The 24,143-nt window shown below is 38.4% G+C and overlaps 1 protein-coding gene across 8 annotated transcripts in view; it reads left to right on the top strand.

The window, feature by feature from the left end:
• The window catches only part of LOC117433233 (ataxin-7-like protein 3), a 37,777-nt gene that overhangs the window by 2,801 nt on the left and 10,833 nt on the right, over positions 1–24,143 (top strand). For 5 of the 8 annotated variants that reach the window (XM_059006716.1, XM_059006711.1, XM_034055321.3 and 2 more), the window contains exons 2-8: positions 5,471–5,584; positions 9,420–9,533; positions 11,930–12,062; positions 13,147–13,318; positions 15,469–15,566; positions 18,422–18,480; positions 18,834–18,879. In XM_059006716.1, coding sequence (XP_058862699.1) covers positions 9,483–9,533; positions 11,930–12,062; positions 13,147–13,318; positions 15,469–15,566; positions 18,422–18,480; positions 18,834–18,879 — 559 coding nt within the window. In that variant the 5' untranslated portion in view covers positions 5,471–5,584; positions 9,420–9,482. Of the gene's footprint in view, positions 1–2,267; positions 2,350–5,470; positions 5,585–9,419; positions 9,534–11,929; positions 12,063–13,146; positions 13,319–15,468; positions 15,567–18,421; positions 18,481–18,833; positions 18,880–24,143 lie in introns of those variants that run through there. The other 3 variants (XM_059006717.1, XM_059006715.1, XM_059006713.1) reach the window with 2 other exon arrangements.

Genomic DNA, 24,143 nt, shown 5'->3' with positions numbered 1-24,143 from the left:
GGAGCCAGGAGTTTGATGTTAAGTACAGTGTTCTTCCTTTTATAGCTACATGATCAACTACTATTAGAAACCCTACAGACTCAGGTGTGCATTACTGATGCTGTGATGAGACCGAGATATTCCAGCTGCCGATTGTTCAAACTCATTTCAATACTACACCTAAAGAAGGTTCTGAAACACAGAACTGATGGCAGGGCTAGTGCCAGTTTCAAGCTCTGGATTATAAAATGTATTTCCTCAGGAGATGCACATGTGCCAGTGGGTCTGGCATGTCATTTTATAGGTGAACTGAGGGCTATCTCATACTGTATGAGATCATGTATATTACTAACAGCGATAACAGAGACTTAATATAGTCAGTACAGTAATCCGTCGCGTATCCGTTTATCCACCATGATCAATCTCTTTAGCAACGTTAGTTTATTATTGAACAGAGAATATTAGTTCAGATATTGCAGATCCTACCAAAGTTTTCGTACACTGTGTTGTATGTGCTCTGTGCGCTACCATTGCTGGTATTGTCATGCCGAGCTGTTCAGTGTGTTGATATGTAAATAAATCCTGCTCACCTATCGGGTGTATCAACTTCAATCTCCGTCTCGATCTCCTGCTTGTCACTCAGCAGCGAATGCACGCATCCACATGGCAGACAGCTTCTCTGTCACAAGCATTAATACCCTGTATCTTTCTAAACAAGGGATTTAGGGGGGCTCCCTAATAAAAACTGACTCTCAAAACAATAATTGTGTGAATATAGTAATTATTACTGCTGTGTATAATGGGATTTAAAACAGGAATCATTAATCTGACTTTTTACATATCCGTCCTTACTCTGGTCCCACCGCAGTTGGCTATGCGGCAGATTACTGTAGTTCCATTAAAATCCTTCTTGTTCTCAAATGAGATGGGTGAAGTTCTGGTCAAGGGATGATGCAGGCAGCAGTTACTGAACTACTGTTTCAGAATTAAAGTAATGTGTATAGATCAGATGTCTGTGTACTACTGCTATAGGTATTGCTTTGTTCTGTAATTGCTACATACCAGTAGACACAACATTGAGGATAATGGTTCTTAAAGGTATAGAATTAAACATATTTGTTGTTAATATTTTCTCTATTTGTTTGTAAAATTTTGAAAGTCCTTGCGCTACAACAGAGCTTGCAGATGACATGCATAACCACCTGCTGCTGCAAGTATTAACATGAACATGCTTGTTTAGTTTGGAGGGGCAATAAGAAAACTTCTATTATGTAATGCAGATAGTGTAAAGATAACCAGGTGTGGTTAATGCAAAGTTGAAGTCGCTAAGAATCATATTTTATTACGAAGGTGTCTCGTAATTGCAGTGGTACCCCAGCTATCAGCTTGTGGCTAGTCTAGGGAATCGCCATTGCAGAACACTGGGGATAACATGAAGAACAAATATCCCAGCGAGATTCTGCATTGGTAGTAAATGGATGATATTTGGAGTACCGCTGCAGTTGCATGACAGCATTATAATATTTTGATATCTATTTTGATATTTTGGTTATCTATTCAGGGATTGGCTTGCTATTAGATTCTGTGTCACTTTTCGGTTGACCTTTTAAAGCATTTTCAGGGTCTTGAATCTTATTTATTTTGTTTTTTAATTGTTTAGTCTTGCTGGCCTTTTTACATTTTTTTTTTTTTTGTATCGTGAAGCGCTTTCAGATAGCTCTGCAATTAATGGTGCTATATAAAAATAATTTGATTAATAGATACCAAGATATTTAGTTGCTCTGAGTTTATTCACCCGGGCAACACCTGGCCCGCACATCTAGTCGTTCTCTGAAAAATGTGTTGCCTCAAAATCTTTGAGCAGTATTGAACGTTGTAATTTGAAACTAGTGAACATATTCTAGAAGTATATTAACCTGTACTAACCCCTGATATTTTCACTCCATTTCTGAATTCCAAATCTAATTCCTGTACGGTTTGTACCTAATCTATTAATATTGTTTGGGTAAAGAGTCTCTTACCAGTTACAAACTTCTATTATTTTTGAAAGGCTGGTGTATTTACAGTTCTTGTGTTCAGCATGTTTCATTTGAACTGTAAAGTCAGTAACACAGATCAGCCAGGGGCTCGGCAGCATAATCCCAAACTTTTTGTGACTGTGAAATGAAACGTCTAGCTAGCTGCTGTATTAAAGTATACTTTGTGGATTGAGCACACAGTGCTAGTGTTATAAGCTTCTGCAAGTAACACTTGTTTCCTTTCATCCCCCATGCTGGCCCTAATTTATACCTCGTTTCCATGGACAGACAACTCGAGTTGGTGAAAAAGGAGGCGTTTCCATGCTGTTCCGAGTTACACGACTTTTATCACGTGAGTTGGGCAGAAAATACTTGCGAGTTAAAGGCCAAGACGTGCATTCCCTGCAGAAGGTATTGCAGAACAATTATCAATGATTTAAAAGATAAATCAATCTAGATATTCCTTTGCATTTGTTTCATGCAGTACCTCTGGCAGACTGGTATGCAGAACAGGGAAAGAAGCTCTGGACAAAGGAAATAATGTCTCAGATGTCAAAGTGGATATGAGAGTGGCAGTGATGAAGCCAATTTTCTTGAAAATATTAAATGTAGAGCGGACATTTCCATCAAAGGATTTAAAAAATCTGGAATTGATCTGATGCGATCAGAAACCCAGAGGCGCTGTAAACTGCGCCTGCTACTGTAGTAGGACTGTTCTTTATTATGTTAAGCATTTTTCGTGTTCTCTCATTTATTATTTTTTTTAAAGGGTTTAATTAAGTCAAAATTGATTGTTATTGTCGATATGTTGTAGATATTACTAGAGACGCACACCGTGCAGGTGTCGCAAAGTCCAAAATCAAAATGTTAAAATAAATTAGTTCTGCACTGTATAAAACAGAGCTGATTTTACCAGTGCTTGCTAGTCTAACTCATTAGAAGGCCTTTTTTGTTCTAGTTGCTGCAGTGACATTGTAGAAGCTAGTATAACAAGTTACTGTAAACAAGATCCCGTTTTAGCAGACAGATTTCATTAAGTAAACATTTATTTGAATCTTTTTGGAATTTAAACGTGTAAATGCAAAACTGTGTTGCATTTTTGTTTGTGAATGTGCTAAGTGAAAAACATCAAAATCCCCCAAGGTAGCAAATCTGCCGAATTTAATACCAGCCAAAGTGTCCCGTTACACGGTATGTTCCCTCCCCCTATGACATTTAGTGATGTAATTTCCTCTCAGCCCGAATTAAGACATTAGAATTCAGGCCAGCCCAAGGAATGAAATCTGACTAGAGAATTCGGGCTTCTGCACAATTTGGGAGCCAACTTGAGTAATTTAAAAACATGGAAATGGAGGTGGGGGGGGTGGCAACTCGAGCACGTACCCAGGTTACGTGGTTCATGGAAACGTGGTAATATTATACACGTTCGACAGGACTACAATGGCCCCAGAAGAGCAGAACTGACGCCCCTTCAATCCTGGAACAGGTTAATAGTCAGGAAACTGGGCTTGGGGTATCTGTTGCTCATTGTATCCCACACATGCACCTTGTTTGCTCACTAAATATCTTGGTGTCCCTGAATACTGTAGAAATTCAGTCGCGTCTTCAAATACATGCAAAAGATTTGTGCCCCATATATTATCAATTCACTACTAAGACCAAACTACAGGAAAACCGTTCTTAATTTCATCCCCCGGAAATGTATTTCTGCAGTGGTAACAGCAAAGAATGCTACCATGGTGATATCGCATCCATTTTGGCATTCTTCTTCACCAAGGATTTCCCTAGTTCTCCAAACACTTGTTGCAGGTATTATTTGTGCATTGGTCTGTGAATTCCCAAAGTGGACTTCATTAAATCACTTTTTTGTGCTACAAGAAGACATTAGCATTTATAAAGTGCCTTTCCTGTCGTAGGCAATGCCTGTGGCGAGGTCTGTAGAAAAGATAGACAGAAATGAAATGCAACGGCTAAAATTTACATTATACAGATGATATAATTTACAGATTTTGTTAATGCGTGGCCACACATAAAATAAAAACAATGTAAGACACCACATACTGTAACTGTTACCAGATCACTTGTTAAATGGCATCAGACTGAATTGCTGTTGACTAAACAGATCTACAGTGCATTAGCAGAACTGAAGTGATAACTTTAACTTAATTTGCATTACCCATTGCTAGGCTACAAAGGATAAATATTTTTTTTTTTTTAAACAAAGGTTCATTTCACTCCTCGGGCTGGCCTGAATTCTAAAATCTGAATTGGAGCAGGGAGGAAATGACATCACCTAAATGTCACTCAAATGTCATAGTGGGCGGGAACATACAGTACAATGGGACATTTTGGCTGGTATTAAATTTGGTGGATTTGCTACCTTGGTAGATTATGACGGTTTTTGAATTGCTGTTTTTCACTTAGCACAGTCACAAAGAAATTCAGCGCAGTTTCGCATTTATGCTTTTAATTCCAAAAAGATTCAAATAAATGTTTACTTAATGAAATCTGTCAAAACAGTATCTCATGTACAGTAACTAGTTATACTAGCATCTACAATGTCACTGCAGCAACTTGGAGAAAAACAAAGGCCTAATCAGTTAGACTAGCAAGCACTGCTAAAATCAGCTCCATTTTATACAGTGCAGAACTAATTTATTTTAACGTTTTATTTTGTGTTGCGATACCTTGGTGTCTTCAGTAGTCATATCTACAACGTATCGATGGTAACAATCAATCGTTTTGTTGTACACTTTCTAACAAGTCTGGCATAAACAATTTTGGCTGTTATTTAATTAAACCCTTGTAAAAAATGCTTAACATAAAAAAAGAACAGTCCTACAGTAGCAGGCGCAGTTTACACTGCCTCTGGGTTTCTGATCGCATCATCAATTCCACATTTTTTAAATCCTTTGGAAATGTCTGGTCTACTTTTAATGTTTTGAAGCAAATTGGCTTCATCACTGCCACTCTCATATCCACTTTGACATCTGGCACATTATTTCCCTTGTCCAGCGCTTCTTTCCCTGTTCTGCATACCAGTCAGCCAGAGGTATATGCACTGCATGAAGCAAATGCAAAGGAATATCTAGATCATTGAAAATTTAAATCATTGAAAATTTTACTGTAATACCGTCTGCAGCGAATGAATGTCATTCACTTTTAACTCGCAAGTATTTCCTGCACCAACTCGCCTGCGTCAAGTTGAAAATAAAGCCTTGAAAACAAAAAGATCAACAGCAAAGCAATAAGAACGAGAGGGTCTGTTGAGTCACCGTGACAAAGAAAGTAACCTGACAGAGTTGACGTTTCCCTTGACCTGATGTCTGCATGCTTCTCTATGCAGGCTGTGCCCTCAAAGATAACCAGCTTTCACCAGCGTTAGATTCCACAAGCTGCAGCCTCCCTGTAATCCATCGGGAATGTTATGCGAGAGGCTGAGATGGTAATATCAATTTTTGTTTCTTTTAAAGGAGAGCGTCGCTCTGAGAAAGGAAAGGCCATTCCCCAGGGTTGAGCCAGTCTGCACTCTCCTCAAACCCCGGCTAGATCGCCCCACCCCCTGGTTGGCACATCTGTAGATATTTGTAAGTATTGAATACAGGGCCAGTAAGGACTGCCCAATTCTGCTAATTGCGCGCCACTGGTCAGGAACGGTGGAAACTCTTTGTAAAATATTATATATTGGCAACTACATTTTATGAAATATCCCCTGAAAAGCTGCCAGGGGGTGGGGGAGGTGAAATCACTTTCTATTACCTACCTTTTGGTAAAACATGGTATCATGTGTCAGTATTGTTTTTGTTTTGTTATGAATGAGGTAACCAAGAAAAATGCTATTATTTGCCATAATTTTTTTTTTTTGTGTTAGTATATTGGAATTTTACCAAGAACAACTTAAATAACTAGTGACGTGTATTTTAAATAAGAGCAAGAACATTTTAAAAATACATTTTACAACAATTTTAAACAATACATTACTAGCCTTGTTGTCAATCAACAAATATTTGCAAAAATACAGTTTCAGAATTTAGTACATTATCTATAGTATAGCGTATTTAGGAAGGCATTGTTCTTTTAAATACGTTCATTTTTGACATGGAACATTTGGGAGTCATTTCCAGGTAAAGAATCAATCCTCTGATGCTAAACAACTGAGGTGTTTGCTGGGCCACAGACACTAAAACAAAATAATAATAATAATAATAATAATAATAATAATAATAATAATAATAAATAATAATAATAAATCAAGTTTTCACAATAATCTCATTAATCTACATCAAAACAAAGGCTATACTTGCAAAAGTAGTTCTCCAAATAGAAAGTGGTTGAGATTACACACGATACTCGAAGTGATTGTTCTGATCTGATCTGATCTGAGGTCACTATACGTAAACTGCACAGTAACATGTAAGAGAACTGTTCAAAACCACACAACCCTGCAATCTAAAATAATAACATTTTAAGCCACTCCTGGTCTTTGTTCCAACTGTTTTTTTATTTTACACTCCTAATTTCAGAATAAAACTTCTTTAGCACAATTCAAGTGTAGCATAATTATGATTTTAATGTTACTGTTGGCTCTTCGTTGAAGTTATGGTGTGGCAGAGGTATGAGTCAGGTTTATGCCATGTAGAGCTTTGGCCAAAAGTTCAGCATCCTATAGAATTCACAAATGTTACTTCATAAAATCGAATGAAACCTGCTGAAAAAATGTTATGTTAATATATTGAATTACATACAGCTTTGTAGTTTTCCATATACTTAACAAAAAACTGACATTGAAGTGTAACATTAAATACAGTACTACTATTATGGCTTCCGGTAGACTTTTGCAATACCATTTTGTAGTTTTGTTAAGTTATATGATGTTAAATAAGATCTTTGATCTAAGGTCTTTGTCATCAATGGCTAAAGATCTGGAACACCTGTTAATCTTGACTAATTAAGCCAATAACTGGTACAATTAATTAACAGAGCTCGGTTGAAACGAAAACCAGCAGACCCAGTAGCTCTCCAGGACTGGGGTTGGAGACCCTTGTTCTAGATGATGCAAAACTTTTGTCCATAGCTGTAGACAACAGTTCTAACCCATTTTGACAAACTTGTGTGTCTACCTTACATATCACACCACCCCCAGACTCCACACAGAGATGCACAGGGCTGGGGGCTCCCGAGTGGCGCATCCAGCAAAAGCACTCGCTAGAGTGCAGGATGCGCTCTATAGCCTGGACGTCGCCAGTTCGAGTCCACGCTAATCCACAGCCGACTGTGGACGGGAGCTCCCAGGGGACGGCGCTCAATTGGCCGAGCTTCGTCCGGGGGGAGGGAGGGCTGGCTAGGTCGGCCAGGGTGTCCTCGGCTCACCGTGCACCAGCGACCCCTGTAGTCTGGCCGGGCCCCTGCGGGCTGTCCTGTAAGCTGCCCAGAGCTGCGTTGTCCTCCGACACTGTAGCTCTGAGGCGGCTGCACGGTCTGCAGAGTGTAAAGAAGCGGGCAGCTTATTATTATTATTATTATTATTATTATTATTATTAATTATTTCTTGGCAGACGCCCTTATCCAGGGCGACTTACAATTGTTACAAGATATCACATTATTTTTACATACAATTACCTATTTATACAATTGGGTTTTTACTGGAGCAATCTAGGTAAAGTACCTTGCTCAAGGGTACAGCAGCAGTGTCCCCCACCGGGGATTGAACCCATGACCCTCCGGTCAAGAGTCCAGAACCCTAACCACTACTCCACACTGCTGCTGATGGCACAGGCTTTGGAGGACAGCGTGTGTTTATCTTCGCCCCTCCTTAGTCAGTGCAGGGGTGGTAGCGGTGAGCTGAGCCTAAAAATAATTGGGCATTTCAAATTGGGGAGAAAATAATAATAATAATAATAATAATAATAATAATAAAAAAAAACTAATTGGCAATGACTAAATTTAAAAAAAAAAAAAAAAAAAAAAAAAAAGCGATGCACAGGGCTGGCTTTCGGGCTGTGATATCAAGACATATCTTTCCAAATCGGGTGACAATCGTGATGGCTTTTCACTATTGGTTTTATGTTCAGCCTCTTTGACATGCGGTCTCGACAGCAGCTTGTTTTGGGCTTCATGGTAGTGAGTGGAACCACACCAGGGGTCCCCCATAACCTCCTAGAAAGGCAGCTGTGCTCACCATTAAGCAGCTTGGTGTAGGCTGGAGTTTTACCACAGAAGGGGTTCTGTATGACGGCTTTCTTTGCTAGGCAGGTTGCCTTGTTTTTTTGCTCAGGCTGTGCCAAATAACATAATAAACGAATGTGACAGCTGTCAAGGAGTATTACAGTTAAAGCCCCCTGCATACGGCTGGTAATGCGACGAGCGAATATTAATTGTCATGCAACATAAATTTTTATAGAACAGGTAATTCTGTGCAGAACCTTCCACACTGCAGAGGCCATGGGAATGACTTGATTTTGACTTGATATTATGTGACCTTCACCTGAGGCTAGTCTGAAGGAGGGAGACCCTCAGCAGGGCTACTGCATTTCCTGATTGTTTCCTCCCCCAGCCTGGAGCTGTCTGTCTTCCCCTTGGCATCCCGCATGCCAGGCTGTGCTCCAGGTCTGGGGATGGGAGGGTAGAGAACTTAGCTCTGCCTCTCACAGCACAGCGCTCGCAACAGAAGCCTGACAACACTTAGACTGCAGATCATTGCAGATGTTCAAATACTGTAGGCCCATGTCAGGACATGTGGTTCTATGGGGAGGAGAAACCTCTTAAGCTGAAATGATCAATGATGTACAAAAATAACTTTTCCTGGGCAAGAGATTCTAGCATCGATTTGCTTTTCATGTGTTGTGTGTGTTTTTTTGCAATCCTATCTTGCATTCATTCAAATCCAAGCGACAGAATGACCGAGCAAAGTGCACTGTTCCAAAAAAACGCAACCAGTTGCAACTAGTTGACTACTGGCACCAACTAGCAAAATAACTACTGTAGTAAAATAACTAGTACAATCCACTAACTGTAGCTGTCGTCTATTAGTTAACCCCCTTTTAATCACTTTGATTACAGTCCCAAAAGCAGTTTTAGCTGCAGGAACACCAGCTGTCTTGCTATTTTGAAAACTTAAACGGGTGTGATAATCTATTTTAATGCGATATCATCAGTACAGAATATAGATTATTGTATTTACCGTACTGCTGATGCATTGTGGTTTGCATGTTGAATGGTGTTTTGAACTTCTTGATCCATCGCAACACTATTTCTTTTTTGACAGTTTATTAAGAGGAGTCCTTCATATTTTAAAGTGTTTTTTTTTTTGGCATGTGCCTGCCAACATTGCAGGGGGCTCCAAACAGACTGTCTCATGAGGCGTTAGAATGGGATGATCTTTCCAAGTCTTTTAACCTGAATTCTTCTGGTATTGTTTTGCAGTGCCGTTTCCCAACGCCGCCTGTACTATGTAGACAACAATTCTGCCCCATTTAGTGTTTGCAAATGAAAATGGAGGAAATGTCACTATCTGGCCTGGACAACAGTAAACTGGAGGTAAGAGGGAAAGGGAGTCTGGCTTAATCCGTGCCTCCGTTTGATCTAAGCAGTGTGACATCCTAATACGGCCACTCCAACATATATAAACCTTGCTTTCTGCCACCCTTAATTCACTTCATTTAAGAAGGGACAATAAATCACCCCTTAGGAGGGAAACCACCTCTGGATTAATACAGAGTTAAAGAAGAGCAGTGTTCAGATCAACATTACAAATGCACAGCAGAGGAAATCGGGCAGCATTCCCCTGACACCCGAATTAACCAGTCCAGTTTTGAATTCATTATTTAGTATTTCCTAAGTAGCGTGTGGATGTGTAAATGCACAAAAAAAGTACAGTGCAGTTAACTGTAAATGTACTGCATTGCACATGCTTGTTCTTTACTTTCATTATAAACACCCAGCCCATGCTGCTTTGTTCCTGGTGTTTGCACTCGAGAAGAGCAGATGGAATCTAATAAAGGTTTTTGTATATAAGCAATTTTTTTTTTGTTGTAAAAGCAATGAGAAATGATTGCAAATTAACTAGTCAATAAGTTTAATACAGAATTAGTTTCAAGTAAACCACAGGTTTCAGTGTTACTTTCACAGTTTCACAGTATCAGAATTGCAAAGATGAACATAAGGACCCCACCACAATAGTTTTTCCCCCCCATATTGAACCTTGGAAGCTATGAGAACCAGAAATACAAGCTTATTTATAAGTTAAGAGTTAAAAGCATGTGCAAAAAAAAAAAAAAAAAAAAGAAAAAAAAACATGTTTTTGAATGCATTCATTCGTTTTGGACTTGAAAGCACGGCAATTATTTATTTACTTTCGTTCTTGAGTCTCCTGGGAGGTTTTGGATTCACGGTAATGTCCCCAGTGGTTTTAATGAGAAACTTTCATGTCCTGTGAAACTGGATTAGAGAGAGAGAAGGACAGAGTTGAATGTATCCTTTTTTTTTTGTTTACTACCTTTCTTTTAATCTCATTTATAACCATACATGCTGTTTATAGATCCTGTATCAATCAATCGGTTACAGATTTCTCAGTTTTCATCTTTTCTCATCTGGTGTTCATCCCATGCATGGAATGTACACTATTTATTTGTTTACTGGAGTGGCTAGTCTCCAGATTTAAAGACCCACGCTTATTGATCTTGGCTTTATGCTCTGTACACAACCGTATTCTGTGATTCTCTAGGACAGGTTTGGTAATTAATATACAACACTGTGTTTCAAAATAATGTTTTTTGTTATCATGACTCAGTTTCTGGCTCAAAAACAAATTTGACAAGATCCTGTTTGTTTGAGGCCCAGATGATTTTAAACATGTGGCTGCAGAAAAGCTCCTCTTGTAACATCTCCACAAGTCCCTCTGGCAGTGCTGAGGTTCTGAAACTAGTCCCAGTCGCATTTAAGTCAGGACCAGGGCAGGAACGAGTAACACTGCACCACAAAGTCAAACATTAAAAATGGATTATGAATGAGAACTCCTGCAGTGGTAGTGTCCTGGCATGAAATCCAGCGTGGCCCTGGATTACATTTCTCTTGCTAAGGTACAGCTTTAGAGTGTCTAATACATTGGTGCTGTTGTAACCGAATTGTCACCCGATATTAAAATCTGATCCTCAGTATTTGCTTCGTTGTCTTGCCACTGTAGGGGTTACAGGTGTTGCAATCTGATGAGCGTTTCATAATTCCTACCTTGTTAAGCAGGTGGATTCCTACTGCTAATACAAACCGTTTCAGCTAGCACCTTCATGTTGTGTTCATTTTAACACGTCCTCAGATGATCAGCGTGTTGGGGGAAAATATGCCTTTCTGGATCATAAAAATCCTAATGATTTTTTTTTTTTAATGTAAACAGAATAAATATTTCAGTTCATCTGTAAATATTGATGCTACAAATACCTCAACTTCACACAAGTCATTCAGTACAGCTAATGTTTGAAAAGAACTTGCTTTAATATTGCCACATTTAGAGTTTCGTGCACACAAGGCTGTGTCCTGGTAGGAGTGTATAGGACTGAAGTGCAGACACTGATATGCTAATGCTTCATGAATACAGCCCACAGTTTGCAGTGAGAAAAGGTCAAGTGGAGGGGGGGGGAAATATACTGTTCATCCTTATCTTCCATAATAAATGCTCAGTGAAATGTCTTATGGTTTGTAAGTAGACCAGCACTTTGGCTAATGCATTGATGAAATCCTATGCATTATTCCTAGTACATTAATGCTTCAGGATTTGTTTGGTTAACATAATATACTGTCTTTGTGGTGCTGAGACAACTATTCCAGTAGCACAACTGGCACTACTTGCAATATGTTCAGTGGCAAAAACATCATGCAAAGGAAATTAATGCATAAATGACGTAAGCATAATCTTTTGCTTCCCTCCCCCCCCGTTCCAGGCCATGGCTCATGAGATCTACACAGATCTGATTGACGATGCCTGCCTGGGGCTGTGTTTCGAGGTGCACCGAGCTGTGAAGTGTGGCTACTTCCTTCTGGATGAAACAGACCCAGAGAGCATGAAGGACTTCGGTGAGTTGGGTGCACAGCTGTGCAGCACTGAACTAGTGATTTTGCAGTAGATAAACTAAGTCGGTTCATTCTACTACCATGTGCTCTAATTTATTTTCTTTTGTTTGCGTCATTCAATAAACCTACATTTTAATACCATTTTATTTTACAGTTTTCAATAAGTACTGTATTTTAATGGCGAGAGGTGTGATGATGCGAGAGAATCATAAATGTGCCCTGTTATTTTATTTATTTATTTTGTATACAACATTTCTGACAACATTTTGTCTCTGGTATCGCATTTTTAAAGCCTATCAATATTCCTGCACTGACTTTCCATGTACTTTTATAGAGGTGTGTGTTTTTTTAATATTATGTATTTCATATAAAAAAAAAAAAATTACAAGGTTCAATTTTAGATGTAACCCTGGCCTCAAAGTGATCAGAAATTAAGTTAAAAGAAAAAATGATTTAATGTTACTGAGCCGTCTGCAGTGTTTACAAGAAACACAATATTTTTGCTGTGTCCTGTTTTTTCAGCATATTCGTGATTTAGCTTTTATATCTTATTCACGATTCATGGATAAATAAACTAGGGAATTACATTTTTTCAAATTTTACTTGGCAAAGTTCACCAGGAGAGAAATATCTTTCTTCTAAACATCTTGGTGTATCCAATTTGTGCTCCATCCTGCCACAATGCTCAGATTGAAATGAGGGAACAGAAAACCAGCGCTGTTGCAAGAGGGAATGTGATCTGGATATTCTGCAATCCATACTCAAAACTACAGTTGGCAATATGTTTGTTTAAAAGCGATTTTCAGTCTTCTACTCTGTGCTCTCAGTATCGGCTTTTGTGCTATTCGTGAAATAAATCTGCATTTTATTTCATATTTTGGAATAGTTTTTAAATACAAAACAAGAGAAATGATCAAAGAGAGAAATACACAAATGTGGTCGACGCCCATGACCAAAACTCTTTCTGAACCTGTGCTGTACGGTGATGTGCTCTCTGCACAAGAGTCTTTGTTTCTTGCATCATCTTTATTATTACATCACTTGTATGCTTATATCCCATTCATCACCTCTATTTTTCTCCTATCAGAAATCGTAGACCAGCCAGGTGTGGATATCTTCGGGCAGGTGTATAACCAGTGGAAGAATAAGGAGTGTGTGTGTCCCAACTGTAACCGCAGCATTGCAGCCTCGCGCTTCGCCCCACACCTGGAGAAGTGTCTGGGCATGGGCAGGAACAGCAGCCGAATCGCCAACCGCAGGTGAGCAGACCACAGCACCGGAGCCGTACCTCACAGTGTGAAATGTCATGCCCTTATACACTGCGTGATATACCTGCACCCGGCACTGGAGGAATGGAGCAATCTTGTTGCTGTTTGAGAACTGCGACGTTCTGCTTGCCCTTGCACCCTGTTGTACCCTGTGCTCGTGTGTGTTTTTTTTGTATTTCCTGGTTGTAATTTGTTACTAAAATGATATTATGATAACAAACCTATTTGCTTACTGGGAAGCCCACGGTATAGAAAAAGCATGTGAAGCAATTCTGTGGTTCAGAAACGACAGGTATTCTACCATGTTGCCGTGCTAATATCTCAAACTACTTCAGAGGTCGACTTCGTCCTTATGCTAATGGTATCTTTCTTAAATGTCAGACTTAAGACGAGTAATTCTACTTCATGGTTTCTGAATGGTTTTTAATCTCTAGATACCCCCGGTTGTGACTTCATATTGAAACCCTGCTGCTGAATGTGTTGGTGGCCTTGACTTGACCTCATTTAATATGGCTGCCTTGTTGAGGTCATGTGACCTTTTTTAAGTTTATGCTGTATGGAGACAGTACAGCTGTGGCCAAAAGTTTTGCATCACCTAGAATTTTAGGATTGAGACATTAAAGAACAAAACAAAAAACCTATATGAACATAATTTTATATATATATATATATATATATATATATATATATATAATATATATATATATATATATATATATATATTTTTTTTTTTTACTTAACCATGTAATCAAAGAAACTAAAAATCAATATCGCAAGTCTACCGGAAGCCATAATAGTAGTGCAGTATTTCAAGTTTTCGAAATGTGGAAAACTACAAAGCGGTATGTAATTCAATATATTAACGTAACATTATTCAGCAGGTTTTATTTGACTTTATGAAGCAAAATGTGCTAATTCTATAGGGTGATGCAGAACTGTTGGCCAGAGCTGTACACTCTGTTACTGTTTTTGCTGCCACTTTGTCTTTTAACCCCTTCAGGTACACAAGGAATTGAGTGGCTGTTAAAACAGTTTCTTCTTAAAACACATTTTGAGAGTGACTCAAGTATCACGAGGAGGAAACTGATCATTTGGATGATTTAGATCCAACCTGTCAAACACTTTTGTGCACATCATTGCAAAAATAAGGAAGTTGGCATGATTTTATTCGTGGGGCACAAGTCCTTTGTAACTTTTTTTAAAGAGTTAACCTCTGAACATATCGATAATATAGATGTTTTCTACATATTAGTGTTCACAGGCGTGTTTTGTTTTTTTTTAATTGGAGATGACATTCCCGTAACACCCCTGCCCCTGGGATGCTAAGTTTTATGTTCTCAAAAACTCCCTGTGGCAAAGTGGTTTGCAGTTCGCAGGTGTAGAGGTGATGCAATGCCTAACAGATGACAAACAACAAAGTTCACGGTCCAAACAATTCTTTATTTGTTTTAATTGTAATCCAGGTCGTGTTGGCGACCGCAAATAATAATACCAGACAATACACGTTGCTGTGTATTGCAGAGTTTAAACCACGGGTTACAGTCCTGAAATAATAAACACAGTATAAACACACACACACAACACAGACACGATCCAGTGTGAGTGCTAACGTGTAAGTGGTGAAATACAATTTATTTGTGAACAGTAGTGCAGTGCTGTCCAGGTTGGTGCTGGCCTTTTTAAGCGACAAAACAAACACTAAACAGTTATTTTATTACACTCCTTCAGCGGTTCTCTCACAACCATAACAAAGGAGCAATTCACTCGGCCACAACCCCTTTTGTACCTTCAGCCACGCCCCCTTGGTTAGCGAGTGCAATCGCTTTTCCTCCAATCTGCAATTGCCACATCACTTCCTGTCTGGGTCAATGACTTGGTGTACCGTAGCTCCACCCCCTTTCTAGATGGCAGACTACCACCTTTCCCTGGAATTAATTGTTAGACCATCCAGTCCGGGGCACTCTGTTCCTTTTTACACAGTGCCCTCACAGGTCGGGAGGGAGATTTATAACCAAGATTCATTCTTTCTTTGTCACCCTCCCATTTCTGATTTTGTTTTGAAGTATTGCGTAGCTTGAGAGTGGTTTCTGGAGTACCTGATTCTGTGTTTTAACCTGTTATTTTGTCTTATTTTTAAACAGGATAGCCAGTAGTAACAATATGAACAAATCAGAAAGTGACCAGGAGGACAACGATGACATCAATGACAACGACTGGTCCTACGGCTCAGAGAAGAAAGGTGAGCACAGCAAGGGTGTGGGAAGAGACCCCATAATGAGGTGTTGGGGTGGGGCCCACTCACACCCAACAATACACAGGCTACACAGCATTTACACATGCAGTCTTACGTACACTTACACCTCAATTACTGGAAATGTGAATCCTTTAAATCTTACCAGTCTTTGCATTTCAGTTCTATATGTGGATCTCATGTATGCAAATTTGAATGAAGCACATATACGTGATTCGCACGGGACTAAAAATCAGGTGTCCTCAGAGTTGGTGAAAAGCAGAGGCAGTTTTCATCAAGGAAAGTCATTAAATGCAAAATGAAATGTGATGTGGCCAGAGAAGGTGCTTTTGTGAACCGGGTGTATATAACTCATTTCGTAGTACAGTAGTCTCTGGCTAAGAACACCCCTCAGGAAGCAAGCCAAGTGTTCCCTTAGCTGCTGTGTTCTTTAAAACCGAGTTGACCACCAGACACAATATAAAATCAGTAAATGTTATTACTTGTCATGATGCAGGTGCATCAACATATGAAATGAATAGAATATGTAGAAAAGCAATAGGCAAGTGTATATTCATAAACTGTAAAAATAAAGTAACATGTAAACTGACACTAATAGACTAACTGTTAAACTAAGTTAACACAACACCCCTACAAACGTTAACTGCAGTAGCAGCTCTAGATTAATTATGAATACCTGTACAGGAGCAATATTCAAGACTTGCACACAATTATTTAACAGAATGGTGAAGCAACTCGCCAGAACTGAAAACACCAAATTGCACGGTCCGATTCAGGTTTTTTCAGGAGTTCGAACAATTTCCAGCTGTAACAAGAGAAACAGCGGTGCATTTTGCCATTTTGTTTACGTGCCATTTTGTAGCACTTGTGGAAATCCGAATACAAAATGAGGCAATGATACGAAGGCGGTTCTGGAAAGATTGAATAAACCAATAAGTGTGCCTCAGGACGCTGTCGATGACAAGTCACGTTTGAAAAGATTGAATAAACCATTTGAATTTAAGTTTGATGATGATGAGTTATCAGGTTACAAAACAGTACTGTATCAGTTATGAACAAATTGCTATCGGTGCCAAAGGCTAGAATAACCATTTCGTACCTTGAGTGATAGATGCATATCTTCAAATGCAGCGTTCAAAGCATCCGTTTTTTAAAAAGTCGACAATTACGTTATGCCCAATTGTTCCATTTTACTGAACTGTAGAATCTCAGGACCGATCGTACCAATTTTAATATTATATTGTGGTTTATTGTAAAGGCTGGTATTGCTTTGAGGCATCCAGTATCAATTCAAACATAACACCTGAGAAAAATGAATACATTTCACTGATGTCGGTAAAAATTCTGCTTCTTTAGTCCTATGCAAATCAGACTAGACAGCTGTAGCAAACATTTACATGATATCTGGCACCATACCAGGTGAGGGAAAGCTCTTTCTGCATGTCTTATTGTCCGATATAGTCACAAGAAGGGTTACAAACGAGAGGAAGCTATTAAGTCCATCTTGTCTGGTTTCTAGTAGCTGGTTAATCCTCAAATCGTTGTCAAGTCCGGTATTGAAAAGATCCCAATGATTTCAGCATCAACTGCACGGCTAGGTACCCATTCAACACCCTCACCACTCTGTGAAAAGAAGTCTTTCCTTCCCTCTGTTATAAGTCTATGTCTACTTGATTTCAAATGGCATCCACTAGCGTTAACTTTATCAACTCCCTTTTAAAGACCAATTCTTTGTTCTTGGCTAAACAGAATTAAAATACATGCTTGCTATTGCACATGTTTCTTTAGAAACTACACGTCAAGTCCACAACAGTGTATTTCATCAGCTGTGATCACAAGACAAGTATCGGCTTGTTCAAGGTGTTTGTCATTCATTTAACTTGAAAAACTAATGACAGGTGTAATTGTAAACATTTTGTATCGGTATAGTTCATTCACAACAGAGGCATGGCATCGGAAGGAACGCAAAAAACATTAATCTTTTAGCGCTGAAACATTTAATCACAGAACTAGGGTGAATAGAAGGAGAGTTTAGTGTAAGCTAGAATGTTAACTTATGATTTACCAGGCTACAGAGACAAAAATTTGTACCGAAAGTTGGAGTCTACAGATAAATAAAGGAGAACAAGAATATGTTTACTGCATAAACTAAAAAAAAAAAATACAACTCTGTTCTAATATTGAAGTAATTGCAGCTAAAAAAAAAAAAAGAAATAAGTCCTACCTGTTTTGGACTTCCATCAGCTAAATAGATCTCAATGTGCAGCTTTGAAAGAACTGCATGTTCTAGCACACATGTATTTTAATTTTAAAATATGCTATCTGGTACTACTATAGGTTAACGGAAGTGCTCAGTCTTTATGCCTTATTCTTGGCTTATCTGTTTTGCATTTGCACTTCCTTGGTCATTTCACCTCAGCAATGTCTTCTGGGTCATTTTACTGGCTGAAAACATGTCAGTCAATAGGGGAAGCAGCTGGTTGGATAATGACGGGCAAGAAGCAGTTGAATGGGTGGGGACAATTTCACCCTCCAGGAGAAATGACCTAGAAAGTATGACGCTATCTGAAAGCATAGCTTACAAGCAGAGATTTCTTTAACCAAGTGAAATACCAGATATCCTGTTTTTTAAAATTTCAAATATAAGTTTCATTCAAAACTGCACATTTCAGACCTCCATTAACGAATGGAAGTGCCCAACCTGTAAACGTGATGGAATTATATTGTTATCTGCAATCACTTTTAAGCACATTCCAACTGACCTGACAAATGGTTTATCAGTTTGAAGTAAATATTCTCTTGAAAGTGTTTAGCCTAACTTCTGCCTCTCCTGTCGTTTACAGCTAAGAAGAGAAAATCTGATAAGGTATTTTTACATTCTTTGAAACAACCCGGGTTTGTGGTAAGTTTTATTCTTTAGTAGAAACATAACTTTGAAAATGTGAATGAAACAACACTTGTATTCAAGATTACCTGCTTGTTAATGTTTTTTTTAAATGCATTGGTTAACAATAGGAATGTCAGGATAAATGTGGTGCTTGATATGTTTTTGTTAGTTTGTGCTTGGATGTCAAGAATGTATCAACTTAATAAAATGATATTTTTAATTTATTAAAAAATGAAGTTTTAAAAGAACAGTACATATATATTGTTTAAAAATACTTGTATTTACATGAATTTTTTTTCTTTTCTTTTTTTACCCAAACCGTTCCGGACTGATTACAAAATTGTGTCTCTCTCTTTGTTTACTTTCAGAATCCAAATTCACCAAGAAGATCAAAATCTATAAAACATAAAAATGGTAAGTAAAGAAAGCATTTCCAACGATTGCTGAATATACTGCATAGTTACACTCCACTTGCCTGTTTCCAATTGCACGCAACCGAAGTTGTAGTTCTTACTAGTAAAAGCTGTTTAATATATATTCTGCACATTCTAGATGAATCGAAAATGAAGGTGCACATTTATCTGTGAGAAAGCTTGTGGGAATTGAATCTGTCTATATGAGCACATCGAAGTACCAATACAGTGCTGCACGTGCAAATGTTTTAGTCCACCTGTGTTTCTTGTTTTTGTTTATTTTGAATACCCTGAAAAATTTGAATACTTCTTCCAGTCTCCCGGTCACCCAGTCTCCAGTGGAAATGGGAGCTGGTTCTTGGTGGGCCCAGACTGGTTAAAACAAAGGATTTGATGATCTTGAATATCAATCTAAAGAATTTTAAAGAGTTTTTTTTCTTTTAAGGTCAATTTAGAATATGCCATTGTGTACAGCAGTTTTCCATAACATTGTACTTGAAACTTGTATAGACAACCTGGCTATGACATTGCTTCTATGGGGAAAAATCTTAAATGTCAAGATGTCCTGCATGGATAACCTTGGTCCTCTTTTTGTGTGTGTGTAGAACATCTACAAATCCTGACTTCCCAATGTTAAAATTAGGTTGTCTAACAAAGTTCCAAATATAGTGCCTCAGCAAAAAGCTGTAGTCAGTCATCAAATGGTCATTTTCTATGAAGAGCATATTGTCGACTATCTATTGACCTAGGCGTCCATGGTCCAAAAAAGGCCTTTTTCTGAGAAATTAAAAATCGGATAATATTCAAATGATATTTTTAATTGAAATTTGATTTCAGGTGCTAATCAGACCATTCGTTTTGTAGTTATGGAACTGGCACTAACCAGACATCTAGTGTGTTGACAGAGGAAATCACAAACCACAGTGGAGAGGATATCCGCAATGACACATCTGAACAGCACTCATCAAAGGAGAGGAGTGAAGGGACCAACTGGAGAAACTATCGTAACAAAAGAACATCAGGACAAATTATGACAAGGAGTCAAAGGTTAAATTGCTTCGCATCTCAAGACTGTACATTAGGAGAAGGGCACAAAGAATCATGTTTGAAGAAACCCTCATTGAACCCTCACCCTTACTGAACTGATGAGGGTGTGGGGAAGAATAATGAAAAAATATATGAATATACTAAGCAGATCCTTATCCACGCCTGTCTGATTTTCAAGCTTCTTCAACAACACAAAGAGAGTGGCTTGCTGATGTCTTCGAACAACAAACAGTACTTTTATAATTGACAGTTTTATAATGCTCAAATGTAAGGCTGAAAGGTTCGTTCGCGAGCCAGGAATTCGAAGGTAGTTCTGACCCTTCAAAGGTTCGTCAGGCGGCATTGATGCACTGTCAGTGTTTTTTGTTTTTGTTTTTCTTTTTCTGCATTAACAGAAACCGTTTTGACTTAAACAAAAGTTGTTGTATTACAATCCACTACCAGATCGTATATGTAGCACCTCTTTATCAATGACGTCAGCTCAGTGCATTGGAGCAAGGTATAATACCAAAGCACTGGGGGAGTACTATAGCGGCAATATTGCTTCAATAAAATATGTACTGTATACCTAGTATAGAATTAGTATGAAACATAAAATACATGTATATGCTAACACTAATAATTTCAAAAACTGAGCACTGACTCGGCTAAAGCACCGCCCCTTTAAAAAAATAAACAAACCACAGTTGAAATGTAGTGTGTCTAAGAAACGGGTTTCAGAAAGATTAGACAGAAAAAAAGGCAAAATACATGTTCTAAAGATACATCGCAGTACCCTGCATTGTGCAAAAAAAGTTGTTGCAAAAAGTAATAGTGTAAGTATTAATCATTATTTTATAAAGGTTGCAACCCTACTTTTTGGGTTCAAAAATAAACTAGCAAGAGGGTTTATGAAGATCCAAAACTCTGAAAATGCTAAGTATTCTGTCCCAACGCTCCCTCGGTCTGGAAGAAAGAAGGTTCTTTCATCAAGAACATGTAGAAGAATTGTGAGGAAGGTGGAAGTGGGACTGAGGTTTCCATTTCAACCATAGGTCGAATATTGCATGGTGAAGGTCTCAATGGTCGCGGCCAAGGAAAAAGCCCTTCTTAGGAAAACGTCACATGGACAATCGCTTAAAATTTGCAAAATGGCATTTTGAATGGTGGATATGAGTTCTGGTCACAGGTTTTGTTGAGTGATGAAACAAAAATCAAGCTATTTGGTCACACTATAGTCGTTGTTTGGAGAAAGTCTGGTGAGGCATACAAAGAAAAGAACACCATACCTACTGTCAAGCATGGAGTTGGTAATATCCTTCTATGGGGCTGTTTTTCCTCTAATGGCACAGGAAAGTTAGTTCCAATACATGGTAAAATGGATTCCATAGCATATCAAAAAATATTGGCCAGTCATCTGAAACCTGTGCCACAAAACTTGGTTTAAAGCACACCTGGATGTTCTAACACAACAACGATCCAAAGCACACATCAAAATCTTCTTCAGAATGGTTAAAGAAGAATAAAATCAAGGTTCTGGAATGACCTAGTCAAAGTCCTGATCAAAACCCAATTGAGAGTATTTGGTATGAGCACAAGAAGGCTATGCACAAGAGAAGTCCTCAGAATTTGAATCAATTGGAACAACTTTGCGTTGAAGAATGATCAAAAATCACTAAACAATCATGCTAAAAGCTTATTGCAAATACCCTAATTGTTTAAAATAGGTTATTATTGCTAAAAGTGCCTCAACTAGGTATTAATTTCATTTTCCTTTTCCGGGTATGAATACATTTGAATTAGCTTTTTTTTTTTTTTTTTTTTTTTTGCAAAAGAATTGCTGAAATAAATAATTGTAGATATCTAATTCTTGTAACTTTGTCCTCACCCATAAAGTATAGTCAACAACTAGAGTGGTTGCTATATTATAAAAAAACAAGGACCATGCCATGGCTTGTGTAGGTTTTTAAGTATCATGTCCTGCTTTTATTTTTATTTTTTCTAACCTTCATGTATTGCATGTCTTGTATGGATATCTGCTGCAGTCTTGTCGGGACCCATGAAACAGATTTGGTAATCCAGAGGGTTCTTTTCCTGGTTAAAATGGATCAAGAGATAAAATCATTGAATAGACTAAACAATGTCTATGAGAGTGAGACCATCAGAAATGTTGGGAACTAGAGGAGGCCATTGAGACACTTCCTTTGCTAGCCCATTGTACCCCAAGAGCTGTATCTACTTTTCTGAATGAACCCAGTGTGAAGCTATTCCAAGCATGGGTCCTCGATTGCTCACCTGTAAAAGGCACGGTGAGTCATACAGACAGGGGAGTGCAGGTTTGAGTGTGTGAAGTTGCTGGTCTTGGCTGGGGATTCCACAGAAAGTGCTGCATTGGTTTTGGTGCTGTGCGGGTTAGATGAGATGAAATCAACAGGGACGGTGAGCTCAAAGAACCCACTTACAGGGCTGGCCTTTGTCCTGCAGTTATACAGTGGTGGTGGGCTTGGTTATGGGATCCAAGGATGCCCACTGCTTCAGTTTTCCTGAGCTGTTGTGGGGAGTTGTTGCGATGAGGGAATATTATTGGACATTCTAAATTGGTGAGAAAAAAAAAGGTTCCAAGCATAGTGGTCGCTGTCTGGAATCTTGGTCCGTCAATTTTATGTGACTAATAATGAGAAGCGACCCTAACAGCTTCCCAAGACACGCAGTGCAGAGTGAGGTGTCGGAGTCATTCCTCATGAGTGGCATGGTGTGATGAAACACAGGATGCTTGGCAGTAACCAATTTACTGTTGCATGGTTTTAGTTCAGCCATCTTAAATATATTATTGTAACTGTTCCGCTGCATTTCCATTTATCCAGGCAACAGGCACAACGTCCCAGTAAAGCATCTAGATTTACATTGAAACAGATGTGTTTAAAAAAAAAAAAAAAAAAAAAAAAAAAGATCCAATAAATAAAAATGTGTTTTATATGTGTCGTCTTCTATGGTATAACAGTAATAAAGTGTAGGTTAAAAAAATATAATAATATATAATAATATATATATATATATAGAGAGAGAGAGAGAGAGATATATATATATATATATATATATATATATATATATATATATATATATATATATATATATATATATATATATATATATATATATATAATGTTTGGCTGCAAAATGTAATTGTTTGTTTTAGTGATGATTCCTGTTCTGATATTTGTGTGTTCTACTTGGCAACTGTACCTGATTTAAGTGGGTACCACTTACATTAAGCAGCAAGACTCAATCGATCATGTATTAAAAGACGTTCCATGCGATCATTAGTCAACCTCAATGGAAATACCACTGTGACTGAAACACTGAATTCTGCAGACAAAACAAAGCTGTGAATTAGTTCTAGTGACCTTGCGCTGGGCAGCCTGTATTTATGTAGCCAGATTTAACAAGCTGTTTTATACCAGATTCAAGAGAAAGACAGACAGTTTTATGTAGCAGAATACAGCCTAAGCTTCTCTCAAGCAACCACACTTCGCTGCAGATCTTGCGTTCCACTGTTTGTTTGTGCCACTTCCTCGGAGTGCTTACAGACAACGCCACAGTTTTTATCAAACAGTTCATATTGCTGTCCTGGTTGCAGTTTCAGTGACGGGTGCCTCTTAAAGACTGTAACGTCTTTACCTGTTTACTAAAGGCGCCTAACTACCTGTCAGATTACAGTGCAGGGTCTTCTATAACACAACACCCCCCCCCCCCCCCCCTTCCTGGGCCACATGATTATAGTTTCCATTGCTCCAAACTGGACTGTACCAGCATGGTTTTGGGAGGGGTGGGGGTGGGGGGATCTCTATGTATATTGTGAACAGCAGAGGGCAGTGTTCTTTGATAGATACCCCAGTCTTTTTTGTTTGTTTATAATATGTTCCGCTGGAGTCTATTGCTTGTTGACACATTTTGATTGGTTTTTATTATGATGTCGTGTTCGAAACACTAAGCACCAGCACTTAGAAGACATGTAGCTAGTACAACTCTTTCACAACAGTCTTGATCAGTGTCTTTTTAATAGGTTTGTGTCTAATAGACTACTGGTTTGACAAAAAACAAAAAAAAAAAACTGGTTTGGTCCGAAATAAATATTTCTGGAGAGACTGAGGTTCTGTAAAATAAGAAACTGCTGCAGCTTCATTTTGCAGATGCCCTGCCATGAATATTTACAGTAACAAATGGTTGCTTTTATAAAGT

This window comes from Acipenser ruthenus, chromosome 33, assembly GCF_902713425.1.
Source record: "Acipenser ruthenus chromosome 33, fAciRut3.2 maternal haplotype, whole genome shotgun sequence".
Lineage (NCBI taxonomy): Eukaryota > Metazoa > Chordata > Actinopteri > Acipenseriformes > Acipenseridae > Acipenser > Acipenser ruthenus.
This window is presented reverse-complemented; position numbering and strand designations above follow the sequence as displayed.